The sequence below is a fragment of the Enhydra lutris genome, unplaced genomic scaffold, assembly GCF_002288905.1.
Source record: "Enhydra lutris kenyoni isolate GAN:26980312 unplaced genomic scaffold, ASM228890v2 scaffoldscaffold8, whole genome shotgun sequence".
Lineage (NCBI taxonomy): Eukaryota > Metazoa > Chordata > Mammalia > Carnivora > Mustelidae > Enhydra > Enhydra lutris.
Genome location: NW_019154092.1, coordinates 26,816,071 through 26,836,590, shown reverse-complemented (window position 1 = coordinate 26,836,590; position 20,520 = coordinate 26,816,071). Strand labels below are relative to the sequence as shown.

At 45.1% G+C, this 20,520-nt stretch overlaps 1 protein-coding gene across 2 annotated transcripts in view; it reads left to right on the top strand.

The window, feature by feature from the left end:
• LOC111142588 (GRB2 associated regulator of MAPK1 subtype 1) overlaps window positions 1-19,969 on the top strand; it is a 196,875-nt gene extending 176,906 nt beyond the window's left edge. Inside the window, exons 4-6 of one of the 2 annotated variants that reach the window (XM_022495880.1) lie at window positions 1,146-2,318; window positions 17,069-17,235; window positions 18,719-19,969. In XM_022495880.1, coding sequence (XP_022351588.1) covers window positions 1,146-2,318; window positions 17,069-17,235; window positions 18,719-19,613 — 2,235 coding nt within the window. In that variant the 3' untranslated portion in view covers window positions 19,614-19,969. Of the gene's footprint in view, window positions 1-1,145; window positions 2,319-17,068; window positions 17,236-18,715 lie in introns of both variants that reach the window. The other variant, XM_022495879.1, reaches the window with a different exon arrangement.
• The last annotated feature ends 551 nt before the right edge of the window (window positions 19,970-20,520 follow it).

Genomic DNA, 20,520 nt, shown 5'->3' with positions numbered 1-20,520 from the left:
TATATATAAATATATATAATTATATATATAAACTTACATATTTATATATTGTTAACATAGATTATCTTTAGTGGTAAGACTATAGAATTTGTTCATCTTTGCATCTATATTTTCTAATATTTCTGCCAAAGAACATGAATAGTTTGTTTAATAAAATTAAAGGACAGGGAGAAATAAAACATTTTTACATCCTTTCTCCCAATTCCAACTTTAGAAAATTTCATAAATATTTTTTAAGGATTTTATTTATTTATTTGACAGATAGCGATCACAAGGAGGCAGAGAGGCAGGCAGAGAGAGAAGGGGGTGGGGGGAAGCAGGCTCCCTGCTGAGCAGAGAGCCGGATGTGGGGCTTGATCCCAGGACCCGGGGATCATGACCTGAGCTGAAGGCAGAGGCTTTAACCCATGAACCACCCAGGCACCCCAAATTTCATAAAATTTTAATAGTAAAGTGGGACGCCTGGGTGGCTCAGTCGGCTGGGCGTCTGCCTTCGACTCAGGTCATGATCCCAAGGTTCTGGGATCGAGTCCTGCATCAGGCTCCCTGCTTGGCGGGGATCTTGCTTCTCCTTCTGCCTGCTTCTTCCTCTGTTTGTGCGCTCTCTCTCTCTCTCTCTCTCTCTCTCTCTCTGACAAATAAAATGAATAAAATCTTTAAAAAAATTTTTTTAATAGTTAAAAAAAAAGGAATATTCTACAGTGGTGTTTGTGAAAGCATTTTTTTTAATAGCTGAAGAGACAGAATGATAGTACTATCCCAAAATAATTATCCATATGATAGGCTGCTCTACGTGGACAAAGAAACTGGAAGAATGTTTACCAAACCATTATAACGGTGGCTATTTCTGAATCAGGCCCGTGGGTGTTACTTTCTTGTGTCTTTTCTCTGTATTTCCCAAATTTTTACTAACGAACAGATTGCTTATTTCTTCAGAACAAAGTATGTTTTTACAAGTCTAAAGGAATATCTTCTTGTTACTGTTAGCCATATAAATATTATAAAAGAAACGGAGTGGCTAAATTTAGTACGGGAACAGCATTTTCCTTTGTACACGTGCTTGTGTGTCTTCATGGCAAGTTCCCTGCTTTTCTGCGGGGATGGACTGAAGGCAACTAACGTAAAACTGATTCCTCCTGTTGCAGGTTGCTTCAGGTGAATGCAATGAGGACACCGAAGTTTATAATATCACCCTCTGTACTGGGGATGAACTCACTCTCATGGGGCAGGCAGAAATCCTGTACGCAAAGACTTTCAAGGAAAAGTCACGACTCAACACGATCTTCAAAAAGATCGGCAAGCTCAACTCCATCAGCAAGCTGGGGAAGGGCAAAATGCCATGCCTGATCTGCATGAATCACCGGACCAATGAAAGCATTAGCCTGCCATTCCAGTGCAAGGGCAGATTTAGCACCCGGAGTCCCCTGGAACTTCAGATGCAGGAGGGCGAGCACACCATCCGCAACATTGTGGAGAAAACCAGGCTCCCCGTGAACGTGACGGTGCCCAGCCCTCCACCCAGGAACCCCTATGACCTCCACTTCATCCGCGAGGGGCATCGCTACAAGTTCGTGAACATCCAGACCAAGACAGTGGTGGTTTGCTGTGTGCTACGGAACAACAAGATCCTCCCCATGCACTTCCCTTTGCACTTGACGGTCCCCAAGTTCAGCCTCCCAGAACACTTGGTAAAGGGAGACGTGTGGCCCGAGACCCTGGTGCATCACTGGCTGGGTATCTGCCAAGAACAATTCGACATCGACGAGTATTCCCGGGCTGTCCGAGATGTGAAGACCGACTGGAATGAGGACTGCAAGAGCCCCAGGAAGGGCCGGTGCTCTGGCCACAACCACGTGCCCAATTCTCTGAGCTACGCCCGCGATGAGCTCACCCAGTCCTTCCACCGGCTCTCCGTCTGCGTGTATGGCAACAATCTCCATGGCAACAGTGAGGTGAACCTCCACGGCTGCAGGGACCTGGGGGGGGAGTGGGCGCCCTTCCCTCACGACATCTTGTCCTATCAGGACCTGGGGGACAGTGGGAGCGACTACCTGTTCCCGGAAGCTGGTGAAGAATCGGCGGGCGTCCTGGGGAAGTCGGAGCTTCCTTACGAAGAGCTCTGGCTGGAGGACGGCAAGCCCAGCCATCAGCCTCTCACGCGTTCCCTGAGCGAGAAGAGCAGATGCGATCAGTCCAGAGGTTCTGTCCGGTCCAAATGTGCAACCTCTCCTCTTCCTGTGCCCGGAACTCTGGGAGCAGCCATGAAGTCTTCAGAGATCGCCCTACCTCCACCTCCAGTGCCTCCCAAATCTGAAGCCGTAAGTCATTTCCGTTCTCAGGGGATATTGATCCTTCCATCTCTCTGCTCAGTCACCCGATTAACTTGTCTTCTTTCTTAATGAGAGGGAAACTTCCCGGTGGGAAATGATTGGGAGGAGCAAATTTGCTTCATTTGGAATGAAATAGAAATGCGGGCTAGTTTAGTTTTACCAGTTAGGAGTTCCAAGTTTTTAAACCTTGAGAGTTTTGAAGAAAAAGAGGTTTGAACATGCCTTTCGCTGCTGCCTGGAGAATGGATAATAGGGAGGAGGGAGTGGATGGTGGGAGACCTGAGAAAGAGGCATTACGATTGGGGGAGGTCCGAAATGACGATGCCTTGAACCGCAGCAGTGGGCAGCCATGGATGGCAGGGAGAGACGAGTTGCTTCAGAATGACCTGGCAGTACTTGCTGATAAATTGGGTGTGGGTAGTGAAGGAAAGAGGGAAATCAAGGAAAACTCCTAGAATTTTAGCCTAGGCAACAGAGTGGTTATTAGTGCCAGTTACGGTGGTGGGGCAGATTGAAGGAAGAGTGGGTTTATTTGGGGGGGGGAAGGGGTGCGGGATGGGAGGAGGAATCAAGAGACATCAGCGTCATTTGTAACCCTTCCTACTTCCCTGAAGTTACACTGAGATCAAAGCATGGTCGGTGTGCCTGTGTCCATAGACACACACCAGAGCAGAACCCGAGCCACAGCGGGTTCTGTGTAATACCTTAAACGTAACTCAGTTAAGGCTCAAGGGACTTCTGTCAAATCTTACTGTAAAAAAGGTCAGTATGGGACAGGAAAAAGGGCCCTCTGTTTTGACTGGGTTCTTTGACAGGCACTCTGAACCTTTGCTCGTTGTTTTTAATCATTGGATTTCATTATATCTGAACTGAGAAAGTGCTAGAGACGTTGGGTATAGTTCTGTTTGTTTATTTGACAGTGGCTATTGAAGTGGGGTTTTTCCCCCCTATCTCTAGCAGACTCCTTTAAAAAAAAAAAAAATCTTACACAAATCACAGTAAATAGAAGAGTTCAGACCTATCTGACTGAAGCACATTTAGGGGGAGGATGTCTCCATATGCGTCTATTCTCTCTGCTCCCCGTGGTGGTCTTGGGACACCTCTGTGGAACCCTGCAGCTGTGCAGAACCTAGTTGCAAACCCGTAGAAATACTGGGTGGGATGCAAGAAACAGGACGTGTACTCTGGACTCTGGTATCTTTCAGTTTTATAGGGAAGTTAACAGATGAAATGCAATGACTGTCATATAAGTTAAAATGTGATAAACGATAGAAGAGAGATAGACTTCATTCAGAGGAAAATGAATTCAGAAAAAGAAACTTCTAGTTGGGTGATGCATGAGAGAAGTCTTCGTGGAGATGATGGCATTTTAAATGAACTGAGAGAACACACATGAGTTGGAAGAGCAGAGAGATGAGAAAGAAGGGCATTCCAGACAGAATAGCATGAGCAAAGATGTGGAAGAAAGCTGGGACAGGTGAAGGGAAAACAGGGAGTGCTCTTGAGTCAGTAGAATAGGGTGACTAGAATGGATGAAGGGCCGTGATGGCTGAAAAGGCTGGAGCCACATCATAGACAGCCCTGAACTTTGCTGTACGTATGGGGCCCTCATTGCTGCAGAGATTATTGAGGGGGGACCCCCCCACACCCCAGCTGTTCACTCTAGGACACAAGAACTCCCTAGAGATTGCAGATTTGGATTTTCCTTGTTCTTTGGAGTATCTCCTGTAGACCTCAAGACACAAGCCCAGGGATCCCAGTACCTAGTAGGGGCTGTGAAAAATTTCAGGGACGTCTTGGTGAAGTTAGAGTCCTTGGTATTTTTATTCATGTCAGAGGATGATCCCCCATCCCATCCCAGCCCCCCAAAAGCAGGTAAAAAGTAAGGGGATGGTCCTCCTGGAAAGTAAGCGGTGTTCAGTGTGTCTCAACTATATACTTGATGTTACTGGAAACTTGGAACCCTGATCTTCAGTAGGAGTGTGACTGTGTGAACTGTTCCTATAGGACTTTGGTCCTAGTTGGCACATAGTGGAGACTTACGTTGGTTAAATGATGGATTGACTCATCCATGATGGTCATACCCAAAGTCATTATGTAACAAAGTCTAGAAATAGGAGGCTAGCGCCACTTGTTTTTTTCTGTGGCGTAATAAAAGATGAGTAAGAACATAAATATTAAGAGGCTCTGTGCGTGACCTTGGTACTTAAAAATACGAGAGTTAAATTTGAAAGCAAAAGCAAACCTCAGAGGGGGAGAAAAAAATGTTAGTCTCCAGTCTCAGATGTCGTGTCTTACAAGAGACTCTTTTCAGAGCATGTCCAGTGTTTATAGAATGCTATAATCTTTTTTAAAAACTTTAAAACACCTGAAATCATTTGATTTACTTTTAAAAAAGTTGGGCATTTCAAATGAAGTCATATTTTTTATGGGCTCTTTGACCATGAAATGAGTTTTCCATTTTTAGGAACTATGTGGGATCCAAAGAAACATCGTAATTGTTAGATGTGGCTTCAGCTTGTAATTTTCAAAAGGGAGCTTTAATGGGGCATAAATTCAGGCGCTCCCAAAGAATTAAATAAAACTTCTTTGGAAAGTTACACTGGGGTGAGTCCTAGGAGAAGGACACGCGGTGTACCTAATAGTTATCCTGCCTGATCATTAAAGATGGTGATAAGCTTTCAAGTGAGACATCATCTGGGAAGGGGACAACTCCCACCAGGTCTTTAGGGATAGAAGGTACTGGAATAATGGCACAGAGTTGGAGAAAGCCTGTCTTTCATGGTAAGGGAAGCAGAGCTGGTAATCGGCAAATGCCCTGTTTGCCACAGTGCGTGTCCCCGTTGTGTTAACGTCCAGGGCTACAATGGCTCCATTGCCTGCCGGCCTGTCCCTTCTCTCCTGATTCTTCTTTTCCTCCTTCACTTCCTACTTCAGTGTCCAAAGTTGTAACCCACACTCGTGCTCTGTCTCCAGCACATTTTGGTGGGCTTTGTTTCTTTCTGTAACCAGGAGAGTAAATCTTTCCCCTTCGGCAATACCACTGTGTTTCCCTCATTGTGCTGCAATTCTGGCCACATCGGGGTCGTGCTGTTCAGCACTTTCCTCCCCACATCTTACTTAGCGGAAAGCTGGCTGGTGGGTCCAAATAGAAAATCCTCAGCGGATTGAGTCATCGGTGTAGCCCTCATTCACTTTGTATTTGATGTGGCTGTTTAGGGCTATGTTCTAGTCTTCAGGTATCTTTGTAAAGTTTTTTTTTTTTTTTTTTTTAAAGCAAAACTCTGCCACTTACTTCTCCAGAATATGAGAGGCTCTTCCTCTCCCAACAGGAATAGCCCAGGAGAAAGTAAGCATAGTTCCAAGTTTAGGAGGGATGCCACTTGTCTCCCTCAGAATTGTTGCGGATGAGCCCAGACTGAGGAAGCGTCGCCCGCGCACTGAATGGTGACATTGTGCCTTTTTAAAATTGCACAGAGGGCCCTCAGATCAGAATGACCTGACAGTCCTTGTTAAGTGGATTATCCTTTTGGTTCATATGTTTATTCTAAACACATCCTCTACTTCGGAACATCATGGGCCTCTATCCATAATCTTAATTTTCTGGGTACTGGCCGATCAGTCTAAAATATTTACCCAGATAACACTCAACAAGTGACAATGTTGAAAAAAAAATGCCGTTTTGGAGAGCAATAATAGAAAGCCTTTATATTGCATAAAATTCTGTACATAGAAGGTTTGAGTCCCAGACTGCTCTGGGCTGCACACTGAATTCCAAGTCGTTATCAAAACCACAGGATCGTGATTCTTCTGAAACCATTTATGCAGCAGTATCCAACCTGGGGACCGTGGAACCCAGGGATTAGGCTCCTCCCTCATCTTCAGTAACAGAAGAAAAGAAGTATATTCACTTTTGCTTGGTTGTTGACATTAGAGCAATTCCTGAGGTTCATGAAAAGAAAATCATAAAAGGAGCTAGGTGGCGAGCCACTGGTTTAAACCAAGTGTTACTGCCAGATTGATGATGAATTTGTTAACCGTGGTGTGCCCAACAGGGGTGCCCCAGAGTCTCAGAGAAACTGGGATTTGTCGTAAGACGGATTGCTGGCGTACTCACTGAATAAGGCTGAAAGTCCATCATAAAAAAGCCCCTGGCACGGAGCACGCTGTGTTGTTGGTTTTGGGAAAAATAAGACTTACAGGGTGGATTTACTCCAGTAGGTGCTTGGAAAAATGGACTGAGCTCTACAGAAGTGAGTCGGAGTATCTGGTCTGCCTCAGACAGGCTGAACAATTGATGAGAAGATGTGAAGAAATGCCAGGCCTCCCAGAAGTCTTCATTTCCCTTTCTCTGTGGAATTTAACTAGAAGCGGGGAGAGAAGTGATCAGCCACACTGTGTGGTAGATAATTAGAGGCATAGGACATCAGGTTAAGAGCTGTGGATTTGAGGGATGCCTGGGTGGCTCGGTTAAGCCTCCAGCGCTTGATCTCAAGGACGTGAGTTCAAGCCCTGCGTTGGGCACCAGGCTGGGTGTGAAGCCTACTTAAAAAAAAAAACCACAGATTTGAATCTTCCTCACTCTACCACATAGTAGCTTCGTACCTTTGGCAAAATACTTAACCTCCCTGAGTCAGTTCCTGTGGGGAGAATAACAGCTTCTTCATTGCATCGTTGTACTGTACCAAGTACTTGGCACTGGTCTGTGGCACTTAGGAAGTATTCAATAAATGGTAGCTGTAACTTAATATGGGGCAGATTCCAATTTAGGGTCGGATGGAAAATGATTTGGGGAGGTTTTAGTGAGGATATGAGGCCTCTTCAAAGAGTCAAGGAGGCTGATGGAAACAGGCACCTCTCCCTCCACAGTCAGCCCAGCACCCAGGCAGGGCCCCTTGGTTCACACATTCAAAAGCACGTGTGATAGCTTCGTTTTCCTGGTCTCTAAGGTATTACAGAAACCTACTTGGGTTTAAAAATAACAAAACATTCATCTGACTTTTAAAATACCCATTTGATAAGCTAGGTGTTAATGTTACAGTTACCCAGCTGTGGAGCCAAATTTGTACTCATCGAAGAGACACAGAAATGCTCAGCAGCCTGGACCCCAGTGCTGTGTAATCCTTTCATGGGGAGAGTTGGGGTTTTTGAAGAGCTATAGAGTACCTGTGAAGAAGCTACATGCGGCTCTAAGGCTACAAACACATGTCAAGAAACTGGAATTCCCAGACAAACCTGCGTAGAAATATTAAGACTAACAAGTTGCCAGGATGTCTGGGGGGCTCAGATGGTTAAGCATCTGCCTTCGGCTCAGGTCACAATCCCAGAGTCCTGGGATCAAGTCCCCCATCCGGCTCCTTGCTCAGCAGGGAGCCTGCTTGTTCCTCTGCCTGTTGCTCCACTGTTCATGCTCTCCCTCCCTCTCTTTCTCTCTCTCTCTCTCTGACAAATAAATAATAAATAAATAAATCTTTTTAAAAAAAGGGGTGGGGGGGTACTGACAAGTTGCCTTGGCAAATTCTATTCCTCAGCGTGGCTAGGCTAGATTATGGTGTGACCAGGTGTCATGCACCACCTGGAGGTATCCACCCAACAGAATTAGAGAGGTCACATGACTACCAAAGTTGGGAAAAAGCTATCAAAAGATGTTTGTTTACAAATTAAGGGAAGTGGCTATGAGAACCGATTTGACTGAGTTTTTATTTTATTTTGTCTTTGGACTTTTGCCCTGTATCAAATGTTAACATTAGAAAAGGCATTAAAAGACAGATTTTCTTAAATAAATCTGACATATTAATATTCAGGTTTAGGTACTAAAAAGATTAATCTGGAAGTGACTATTTATTTTTCAGAGTAATTGCTCTACAAAAAGATTCACTCAGGATTCCACTAATTAATGAGGTCTCCTAAGGCATTTGACATTTAATTAATTTTAATTACGACTTTTGAGGAGTACTCTGAGAACAGGCCATATCTACGTTCCCATATGTTAATTGAAATAAGGACTAAATTATTACTGTGTTTTGGTAATTTTGAAACTAATTGCCTCTGGTTTCATGTAAGTTATTTGTTTTTAAGTGAAACCTTCTAAACCAAAAAATGTTTTTCTCCTGTGTCCACTTGAAAGTCTCAATGTTGAGTACGCTAATAATTACAATATTCTGTGGGATAGCTCTTGTTGCAAATCTGCACTCTTGAGTACCATTTGTACAAAATCACATTAATGTGAAGGTTATATACTATTTAAATATATGTATCATGTATTATATTCCTTGCTCAGAAAAGGGCTTTATTCTCTGCCCCAGTAGCATATTCCTTCTTCTGAGTCCATAGAAGCACCCTAGACTTTGAACAAGTATTCTTTTCAGGACCACTTGCCCTTCGTGAGTGGCCTCCGCCTTGCCTCCCTCGCCCGAGGCTTGGAGATTGGAGGTCATTTCAAACCCAGGTCTGTCTTTAGGTCCTTATCATCAGTGTGTAAAACTGGAAGGGGGGAAAAAAAAGTATTCATCTAAGAATCAGGATTTTGACTGTAAATCACATCTGCCCTTGCCTAATTAACCACATAGAGTTTCATTTATTGCCATTTTGTCATTATAAACTTTCATTTCTGTTTGGCTGAAAATACCCTGATGGGTATGTGACAGGGTTATGAACTCTTTGTATAAAAGCCTCTTTATAAATAAGATTTCTTAAGGCTGTAATGATTTTGTTATCTGGGAGAGGGAGTGTGGGAAGCGATATAAAATCCAGGGCAGAGGGCATGCACTGAAGGCAAAGTTGCAAAGTTCAAGGAAGCGTGGTTACAAAACTCCTTTCTTTCAATTGCTGACATTATCCTGAAGTTGGCTTTTTAGAGAAGAAAATTCACGGTACAGGTGAGTGCAGTTGTAGATCAAGCTCACTTAAAGAATCTGTATTTTCTGAGTTATTGTCAAAAAGAAACAAAATGATCCTTACCCTTCCTGAGTGATGCCAAAATCTCTTCAGTGACTACCAGCAAGTCTAAGCAGCGTGATCTTTGAGACAGAATTTTTCCACCCACAGGCGTGTGATGGTGCGTGTGTGATGGTTTTAAACCATAGACAAGGGAAATGGGTGGCCTTGTCAGTAGGTGTCTCCAGATCCATTGCCATGGATTTAAAAGTTGAGTACACTGTGATAAAATTGATTTTTCCCCCCAAAAGATGGCTACACAAAAGATGTCACAGTAAGTGTTCCATTTACTTTTCTTAGGCAGTCTCTTTGGTCCAGCTAGTGAGAGGGTATAAAAAGTGTTCTTGCTTCCGTGGAAGACAAGTAGAAAGTTCCAAGAAATGAAAACTTTCTAAGAAATATTATACCAAAACCCCCCATCCCTACACTGTGCTGTTTCATAAATACTTGGTGTGTCTTTCAGTCTCTTGTATTCTTTTAATCCCTAGGAAGTGTCCGGAAAACTTAATGGTCACAGGAGAAAGAAATTAGATCATAGGTAATATATATAAGATGCTCCAATGATGTGTACCAAATGTTACATATAATAAACATAACATATCATAAATATACATAAATATGTGTAACCTTGTTTTCCAACCAGATACTAATGAGCTTTGTAATTGGAACAAATTCTCATGCATCACTTTTAACATGTGGCTATTTAGGGAGAAGACCCTTTTCTCCATTTTTAACATATTATTGTTCCTTTACACTGTGCTCAGTTCCCTCCCAGCCACGCAGAGTTGGAGCTGAAGGGAGTGGGGAAGGGAAAGGACAGTTAAATGCTATTCCCGGAGTCAGGAAAGCAAGTTAAACTTTGTGGACAGTATTCTGAAAACAAAGAACATCATCCCATTCTATGACATATTTGGTTTTGACCAAAGATTGGGGTTGGGTTTTGACTTTGTTGACCACCTTTGCTTTAAAAATACGAAGCTTTCCAAAGTCATTCATTCTGTTGGGTGCATCTTTGCTCTTGCTGTTAGACAATAAGTTACCATTGATTTCTTTTCTGGCTTTACAGTGGCCAGTGATGGAACGGCCAAAGCAGAAAGCAATGGGAAAATGTCTCTTCTCCTCTCCGTCTTCTTAAATGAAGGGAAACCATACATCCTAGGGATCAGTAAGCCATTAGCCTCCAGGTTATTATGTGTGTGCATGTTTATATCTGGGCACATTTCTAAAGTTCTTTCAAGCTTAGGGGTGAAAAAAGCCATGCCTTCTTCAGTCCACTATCCCTTTCTAGTAACTGCCTCTTCCCCTTCCTTTCTAGTCAGTATTCTTGAAAAGAGTGTTGTGCCCTCCTAACTTCATTCACCCTCACTTCCTGTTATACACTTGACTCACTGGAATCTGTCTGCCAAGTTGGTTTTTTTGTTTTTTTGTTTTTTTTCATTCTGACTTTTGCTAAGATCCCCAGTGACCTGCTGACTCTAGTTTATCTTCCAGACTTTTCCTGACTTTTGACATGCTCCCATCCTTACACCGCCATTCTCCTGCTGTCCTCCCCTCCCTTCACTTCTTTGACACCATTTGGGCAGGAGTCTGCTCTGGGAGTGGTAAGAGAGAATCACCTCTTTCCTCCTTCTTCGTCTCCTCTTCTGCCCATTCCTTAGGGGTTCAGCTTTCTTTTCTTCTCATCTGAGATCCCAATGCCACCATCACACAGATTCTGTCGGTAGAACATCAAACTCAAGCTCCGTATTTTCAAAACTGAACTCCTTGGTTTCTCCCAAGCTTTGTTCTTCCTTCTAAGTTTCTGTCTGATAAATGGAAACAATATTTGCCTCATCGTTGAGGCCTCCAGGCCCAGGCATCACTTTGGTTTTTTTTTCATGCCTCTGTGCCTTTTGCACACTCATACATTCCTTCTTCCTGGAGACTTTCTCGGTACAATTTCCTATGAATTTGTTCTGTCACCTTGAATAAGTTGATGGTGCTCCTACTGATCTTTCCTCTTACTTCTGTTATTACAAGGCCATTTGTGTCTTGATTATGTTTGTCTCCCTTTTTCCCAACAAATTCCACGAGCTAATAATTTCTGTATACGTAACACTAGCTCAGTGAGCGTGTGCTAGGCATTCATCAGACCTTTGAATGCATCAATAGCAAAATGGAATTAATGTACTGTGTAGGAAAAGGGAAAGGGATAGCCATATTCTTTAGACATTTGGGGACAGTGGAAGTAGTGGCTCTGATCTCAGCTCTGAGCCCCAGACACGTTTTATAGCTTACTTCAAACCCTGACTGTTAAATTGTGTCAGTGTGTTAGATGGCAGTCACGGGAATAGGCCTTCTGGACTAAAGAAAGGTGACTAGAGAGTGTTCTAGAAAGAGCAGAACTCACCATTTCCACCTTCCAGTAAATGACCTTTATATTTAGCCCTGGGTTAGCAATCTGCTGCATGAATACTAAGGAGAGGTTGTCTTAATCCTGAGTAGTGGTATCTTACATTTGATAAGAATTTAATTCTTGAGGGTTCCTGGGTGGCCCAGTCGTTAAGCGACTGCCTTTGGTTCAGGTCATGATCCCCAGGACAGGGTCCTGGGATTGAGCCCCACATTGGGCTCCCTGCTTAGTGGGAAGCCTGCTTCTCCCTCTCCCACTCCCCCTGCTTGTGTTCCCTCTCTCACTGTGTCTCTCTCTGTCAAATAAATAAATAAAATCTTTAAAAAAAAAAAAAAAGAATTTAATCCTTGAGCATTTTACAAAAGGGAAGAGGTAATTGTACTGGAGGTGTGACTGCTGGAAAGAAAATATTTATTTATAGAGAGATTGTGTGTGTGCTTGCCTGTGGGCAGGGGGAGGATTAGGGAGGGAGAGAGAGAGACTGTCAAGCAGACGCCCTACTGAGTGCAGAGCCCAGCTCTGACCAGTCCCATGACCCTGAGATCATGACCCGAGCTGAAATCAAGAGTCAGATGCTCAACTGACTGAGCCACTGAGGTGCTCCAGAAAGAAGAGCTTAGACCCGAGAATTCATGAAGCAAGGCTCTGGGGACAGCAGGGAGCCGGCTCTCCCTGCTGCCCCCTGATTCCATGTCATGTCATTGACCCTGTCCTAACCAGCAGGTGGCAGGAGCGTGTCTGCAAACACCCCAACTACCCATAACCAGAAATGATCAACCAGTAGCCGAGGTCATGCATAATCTGGGATAGACAGTAACACCTGCCCCCAAACAATGCCAGCACCTCGCTTAGGACCAGCGTTGGAGGTTTATTCCTGATAACCCAGGTACCCCCAACCGCACCGTGCTGCCAGACATGCCACGTTGGAGAGGAAGGGAAGGACTCTAGCCTGCCAGCCATGCTGTATTCTGTAATACCCCCATTTAGAATAATAGTTACTCGGAGGGGGGTTGACATTTCCCAGTTTAGAAATACCGTCATTGTCATTTTCGCACTCCTACTATGGCAAGTGTGGTGGTGGTAGAGTTGAGGTTGGTCATATGTGCCAGGTCTGCTGGTACATTTTTTTCTCACTAATAGGAGGACACACACAAAATTAACATCCAACCCAAATGACTTACCAATAACAATGCCCACATAAAAATATAAAAGGCATTCTTACATATTTCAAAATAAAAGTAGCTTTTTGTTGTATTTTGTGTGTGTGTGACATCTGTTAACCTCTGCCTAGCATTCTGTGGGACATATTTGCACCCGAGGTGATGAGTCCCCGAACTCTGTCATCCACAGGGTACCAGTAACAACAATGCCTACCATTTTCACTTGCAGGCTCAGTGACTATACATGGGAAGTAAGTAAATACAAAGAGTGTGAGCTGAATTCAGAAGCAGTGACATGTACTGGTGCCCCTGTGCAGTGATCCCAGACCGAGCATGTAATGTTTGGGACTGGGCCTGGGGAAGTGGCATTTAGGAACACAGGCAGGAAGAAGCACAGCAGAGAGGACCGGACAAGGACAGGTGTGTATAGGTGACGCTGAGTCTGCCGCTTTGGATGGACCTGTGTGTTCATACAGAGGAGTGGTGGGAGAAATAACCAGAAGGATGGAGTAAGGTGTAGTAATTTCTGTGGCTACCAGAGAGAGCTAGAAAGACTGCAGAAGGCTTCAGTGGAAAGCAGGAGAGGCTGGACTTTATCCAGCCATCAGAGGGTGCCACTGGAGATGGGAAGTAACGTGATGAAAGCCACATGCTGAGACTTTCAGAAGGAATCCGCTGAAAATGTAGCACTTGAAAGTGAAATTGAATATGAGGGAACCTGGAAATAGGGTGATTGGCCTTTCCAGTCTTGTAAATTGCCTTTTATTGTCAGATAAAATTCCTCTCAAATAGAACTACACTCCTCTGGGCTATTCATGTCCCATGTTGAATCCAATCAAGAAGCAAAGTAGAACAATTACTGTAACGGGTGTAGGAGGTAGGAGGGGAGATGGCGCAATGAACCCTCACTGTTTGTAACTTCTGGGTCCCAAAATGCATGTATTTCACCAAAGCATATAGTTTTTCGCATAAACTGCATATGACTTCATTTGAAAATCTTCAGCAACAAGCTGAAGGTAACAAGTTGAGGGGCTCCTGGCTGGCTCAGTGGGTAGAGCGTGCAAGCTTGGTCTCGGGATTGTGAGTTCGAACCCCACGTTGGGTGTAGGGATGACTTAAAACAAAATCTTCCCGATAGAAAGGAAATAACAAGATGAAAGTAACACACAGAGAGTGCTCAGCCCCACTCAGTCCTTACGTACCCACTTGGAGGAGCCAAAGCCGGCCCTTCTGTGCCTCGACAAAATGACACCTGAATTCTTGTTATGAACCAGGTCCTTTTTTTTAAAATAAGATTCTATTTATTTGACCGAGACAGCGAGAGAGGGAGCACAAGCAGGGGGGAGTGGGAGAGGCAGAAGAAGCAGGCTTTCTGCTGAGCAGAGAGCCCAATGCGGGTCTTGACCCCAGGACCCTGGGATCATGACCCGAGTCAAAGGCAGTCGCTCAATGACTGAGCCACCCAGGCTCCCCGAACCAGGTCCTTTTAAAGTCATTTTGTTTTTGTTTTCATCTACCTTTTCTCCCGGATGGTTTTCAAATCAGTCTAATTCTTTGCCACTGAGCTCGCAAGGACGCCCGAACAGCCCTCTCCTCACAGTAGAAGAGAACCCTTCTCTGGCCTTCACTGACTCCTCCCCGTATCCTAAGAGCAGGAACCACACACAAGCACGCACTCTTCCTCCTTTTGAGAGTCCTGTGACCACCCCAAACACTTCGGTATCTCCGCTACAGTCTGGAGTTGAGCTATACACACTCAGCCACAGCTCACCTCCCTGGGCCCTGGGAGCCAGTGCTGCTTTTCACTACTTCCTCTCCGCTCCTCCTCTCACATGGGAAACCTGTCGGAAGGCTCTTCAGGACTCCCAGTTATAGAAGTAGGTGGCAGAACCAGCTCAAAACAACCTTGAGTGCCTGGGGTTAGTTTTAAGAATAGGAAGAGGGGACTTAACATAGGTCAAATTCAAGTACAGGCGGCTGCTTTTCTGTGTTCTAAGAGCTAAGTCAGCCACTTAAAATTAAAATTCATCTTGTCATGGACATCTCAGCATATCATAATTGACATCTAGGTCAGTGAGCCCTAATGAAACATCACAGTCAATGACTACTTCCAGAACTTGGAAATTTCTAAATCAAATTCAGCATTAACCATGTTTCCCCCATGCTCTTTTCTAACCCAGTATTGAAAAGGGACTGTTTATTTTAAAAATTAAAAAGTTATAAGACAGGCTCCTTATGTTTTCCCTGATTCCTATTACCGTATGCATAAACAGAATCAGGCACATGTATAATAAAGTAACACCCATCCTGTAGATACTCCCTAAGAAAGAAAAGAAATGTAGCTGGCTCCTGTACGAATCACTAACAAGACGGAAGCTGACTCACTATCTCAGTTACTTATTTTGTAACCGGTATATACTCCTGAAAGCCAGCCAGTGGGGTGACCAGGCCAGCCCTTCTCAGTGTCCTAGCTGGTTCTCAGCTCCTTAAGAAAAGGAGACCCTCCAGTAGTGCGGGAGTCCCCCCGCCCAGCTGAGTGATCCTTTCTCTCTCTTGCTTATCCAAACCCAGGTCTTCCCAGATTTTCCTTCTGTAGTCCTCCACTACCTCCTTTTAAAAAACTTAAAAGGGAAAAGTCTGCATGTATTGGAGAGAGAATCCGCTGCTCAGAATTACTTTGTTTCAACCTAAAGAGCTTTTCCAGTGAAAAAACAATCACCCATGGGTCCCAGTCACTGGGGCTGTGGGTTCTTCTCCGGGTGGGAGCAGTGATCCTCTGCGCTAGGAAGAAATGCAACAGATGAGACTTTTTAAATTGCTTCCATTTCACTTAAAATTGAGGTTTGCGTGGTCATGTGACTTTTTGTTACCTCTGGTTTTTTTTCTGGCAAGCTACTTAGGTCTGGGAAGCCAGTCAGAGGCCCAGTGTGCCATGTAGGTGGTAGAGGATACAAAGTCACGTGCACATATTTTATTTGGTTTTAAGCAAACCCAGTACCAAAGCTAATGGAAGCATTTTGTTTCATTGTCCTGACTACCCCAGAGCTGCTGGGACAGGGACAGAAAGAAATTGAAGGCAAAGGTGAAAAAATTGTTGGGAACACGACCTAAAATCAGGCAAGGACCTTTCTGAAGAAGTCAGAATTGGCTCTTTTTACCTGTGTGGCTTAGGGTGGACTAGCAGAACCAGGTATAAGCTGCCCCCTGCTGCCTGACACAGAGAAGTACACTTAAAAATGTCTGCCTCATTAAAAAGAATCCTATTCTCGAATGCCTCTGTGAATGGAAAAGAAACGGGATAACTTACAGCCTGCAGACTCACGCAAGCCATAGACATCACAGGTCACCTAATGCTCTCCAAGGTGAAGCTGAAGGGAGTTAGAGGCAGCTCTCGTGAAAAGTGCCAGGTCCCGGGGCTTGGAAGTCTGCCTCAGTACCCCATCTGCAGCCTTGTTCCAGCAGCATCTGTGGTACCCGGGAGCTTGTTAGAAATGCAGGTTCCCAGGGCCCTGCCCTCGGTCTTCCAACTCAGAATCTGCCCATCAACAAGAACCCGGGTGATTCACATGCACCCTTAGGAGTGAGAAGCCCTGAGCATAATAACTTCAGAAGGAGCTTCCCCGTGGAGAAGAGCCTCCAGCCCCAAAGGATCACACTGAATTCAGTTTGAACAGGGGATAAACACAGCCCAGTCGATGAGTTTGATCCTCTATGAAGGTCACGATTGCCTTATGTCCTTCTTTTCTTAACGCATCCCTTTTACACAGCTCACCCATCACTAGCCCTTTAACTCGCCGTAGTTCACATTATTGGCCGTGGTTCAGCAGCCGCTGGCCTTTGCCAAGCAGTCCCCTTGAAAGTCGGTCTGTCCCGGGGGTGTCTGGGTGGCTCAGTGGGTTAAAGCCTCTGCCTTGAGCTCAGGTCATGATCCTGGGGTCCTGGGATCGAGCCCTGAATCGGGCTCTCTGCTCATCAGGGAGCCTGCTTCCCCCCCTCTCCCTCTGCTGCCTCTCTGCCTACTTGTGATCTCTGTCAAGTAAATAAAATCTTTAAAAAAAAAAAAATCGGTTTGTCCCAGCAAGTTCGCGACAGGTGTAGCTTTGATCTCGGGCAGCATCAGTGTCTGTCGTCCTCCTCGCGTGCTGCGTCTTCTCTCTCCCTCCGTACACCTGCTGCTACTGTTGTTTAAGAGTAGCAACTTGGCCCAATGTCAGTCTGTTGCTAACCCAGAGTGTTCTTTTCTGCGCCAGGTCAGGGAAGAGTGCCGGCTCCTGAACGCCCCTCCTGTTCCGCCCCGAAGCGCAAAGCCTTTGTCCACAAGCCCCTCCGTCCCTCCTCGCACAGCCAAGCCAGCGCGGCAGCAGACTCGCTCTCCCAGCCCCACCTTGTCCTACTATTCTTCAGGGCTGCATGACATGTAAGTCTTCACGCAGGGACGTGTCTTCTTGTCGGCCAGCTCACCGGGTCTTGAGAACAGTGTCAAGGTAGCCGCAGCCCAGGCAAGAGGTGGGAGAGGAAATGTCCTTTGAACGCAGAGGAATTTCACTGGAAAAGCATGATGGGGCCCCTGTTGGTTTCAGGTTAGGATGGAAGAGCCAGGGTCCTAGGAAGAAAGGAAACCACAGTATCTGTGAGAAACTCTGTGATAAAGGCCAACTAGATTCTCTTTAAAGCGAGCCGCGGGGTGCCACCAGCTCCCTCAGACCAGCATCTTGTTCTTTCCACTCCCACTTCTGCACGAGCAGACAGGCAGCGCCTTCAGCCGGGACCTGCAGTGGAAAGGGTCCTGTTGGCTCTGCTCTGCCTTTCCACCCAGTACGGGAGTCCCTTCTTGACCGCGGCGGTCTGATAGCCATTCGCTTCTGTCTGGGTCCTTCCAGAGCTGTTGAGCTCCTTCTTTTGCACCGCAGTTCATTCCATGGTTGGCAAACGCCCGTGATTTTTTGGTAATCTTTCCCTATACCCAGTTGAATCTATCTCCACGTAACTTGCAACTGTTTCTTACATCTAGAAAAAAAATAAATAAATAGATCCTCCCTGCTTCTCTTTGGCAGCCCATGAACGATTTGAAGTCGGCTAAGGTGTAAGTCTTCTTTTCTCCAAAGAGATCACCTCAGTTCCGTCAACTGTTTGCCCTGACGTCGCTGCCCGGTTGGTCCCCCATCAGCCTCGTCACCCCACCTCTGAGCACAGCCTGGCTTCCCTGACACTCCTACAATGTGGCGCCCGAGCTGAATGCACCATTCCATATATGGTCTTCACCATTTAAAATAGCTCTCTTTTGCATTATTTTTTTTTTGTTCTCTGGACGTTTAAATCCTGATGCTAGTTTTACTCAGTTGAATGGAAGCCAAGGCAAGCATTGTGTTTGACGCATTTCTTCTCACTTCCGACTTTGGGATAGAAATAGAGTCCTAGGTGCTGGTGCTGTGGTCTTGTCCCCTGGCACAGGGATGACAGGCACGAGGCCCCCCTTTGTAGCTCTCGCACCACCCTGACCCGCTGTAGGCATTACTCATCATTTACATGACCTGTTGGGGTCATATGGGGGTAAGCCTCAACATGGCTTAAGAATTTTTCTCACCGTAAAGATCCAGGCACCCTACTCACCATGATTTTCTTGTTAGTTTAAAAAAAAAAAACTAACCACCTCTACTATATCCTTTTAAATCATTATAAATCACAAATCTGTGTAATTATTGGTATATTTTGGTAACTTACAGACTTTTTTAAAAACCCGGTGAAGTTAGCAGGTGCTTGATCGAATTCATGATAAATACTGTGTTTTCCTTCCTAGCTGTCCTTTTCTGTTCAGAAGTGACGACTGGGGGATCAGAGTCGGCTTGACATTTGGCTTTTCCTTTTGACTCACCTCCTTTTCTGTGTTTGCTCTTAAGCAGCGTTCCTAAAAGTGACACAAGTCCTCCCGAAAGCGCTCCTGTGTCCTGCTATCCCTGTAACCGTGTGAAAACGGATTCCGTGGACCTCAAGTCCCCGATGGGAAGTCCCTCTGCTGACACGCTCTCCTCCAGGCTCTCGTGGCCCAACCATTACTCGGGAGTGGCGGAGAACCAGACCAGGAGTGACTTCCTGCTGGGTCCCAGCAGGAGCTACAGTTACCCCAGACAGAAGACGCCAGGCACACCAAAGAGAAACTGCCCAGCACCCTTTGATTTGGACGGCCTCGAGCTCTCGGCCAGTCCCCCCGGCTCTATCACTTCAGAATTCAGCGGCAGCATCTCCGCCTGTCCTAAGTCAGCCAGCTACTCTGTGGAGAGCACAGACGAGAAAATTCTGGCTGCTGACACGACCAAGCAGAGTATTTCGTGCCCTGCCTTACCCCCCAGGGCTCCCAAACCAGTGGAAGAGAAAACCGCCTCGGACACTTCTCCTTTGCCTCTGAAAATTGATGGTGCTGAGGAAGACCCCAAGTCAGGGTCACCGGACCTCTCTGAGGACCAGTACTTTGTTAAAAAGGGCATGCAGGACATCTTCTCCGTCACCTACCCTTTCGCATCTCCGCTCCACCTCCAGCTGGCCCCCAGGTCCTGTGGCGATGGCTCCCCGTGGCAGCCACCCGCTGACCTGTCGGGACTCTCCATAGAAGAAGTGGCCAAGTCGTTACGGTTTATTGGTTTGTCTGAAGATGTCATATCATTCTTCGTTACTGAGAAGATCGATGGGAATTTGCTCGTTCAGCTGACCGAAGAAATCCTCTCGGAGGATTTCAAATTGAGCAAACTGCAGGTGAAGAAAATAATGCAATTCATTAATGGCTGGAGGCCCAAAATATAGCCAAATAACCCCAGCTAGCATTGAACAAAACGAACAAATGTGTGTGCTAGAAGGGGTGGGCTGGGACACAATTCCATGTTTTTTGCACTAAAAACCTTCTCTGTAAATAGGGATAAGAGGAACCTCTTACTATGCAGATTACGTTTTTGAATGGTGAACAGGCTATTTTGTACATCAATAAAAATGCTGTACAGAACACTTAGAGGTGTGCCTTGTACATCACTCAACACTCAACAGCTGCTAAAAGACAAAAGGCATGTGCAGAGAAGTAATTCTCACCCAAGGAGGTTTATGTGAGAAGGTATGATATTTATTACAAAATAGCCAAAGCTGAAAACTGTAAGAATCAAAACAAACAAACAAAACTTAAACAAAAAAAACAAAACAAAACAAAAAAAAACAAACACTTTTTGAACAACAGTTCTCTCCTTTGGGGGAATCGACTTTAGACAATGAACTGTCCTGTGCTCTGTCGTTTGGATTGCTCAGTGCTAATCGTTTTACTCTTGTGCCTGAAAATGTTAGTGATATGAAATGACACTTTACTGTTTGATACATGCTTGGTGGGGATCTTTTCATCAAGAGACATTTTCCAAAAGTCATGTGTTGATAGAGGATATATGAAATAATACAAATCATGACCACAATAATTTATCTATAACTACTGCTGATTTTATTGAGCAGTGGGGAAAAAAAACAACCCTAAACATATACATATATGTGCATATATGTATACCCAATACACATGTGTGTTTTAAACATCATTAGTCTGATATTTTAGATAACATCTGTTCACTTTCAGAAATTTGGGTTTGGGGCCGTTAACTAAGTTGACTATTTTAGGAAGAGTGGACAGAGTGATTCCAAAGATTCTCAGAACCCTTCCCCTCGAAGCTCAGTCTGACTC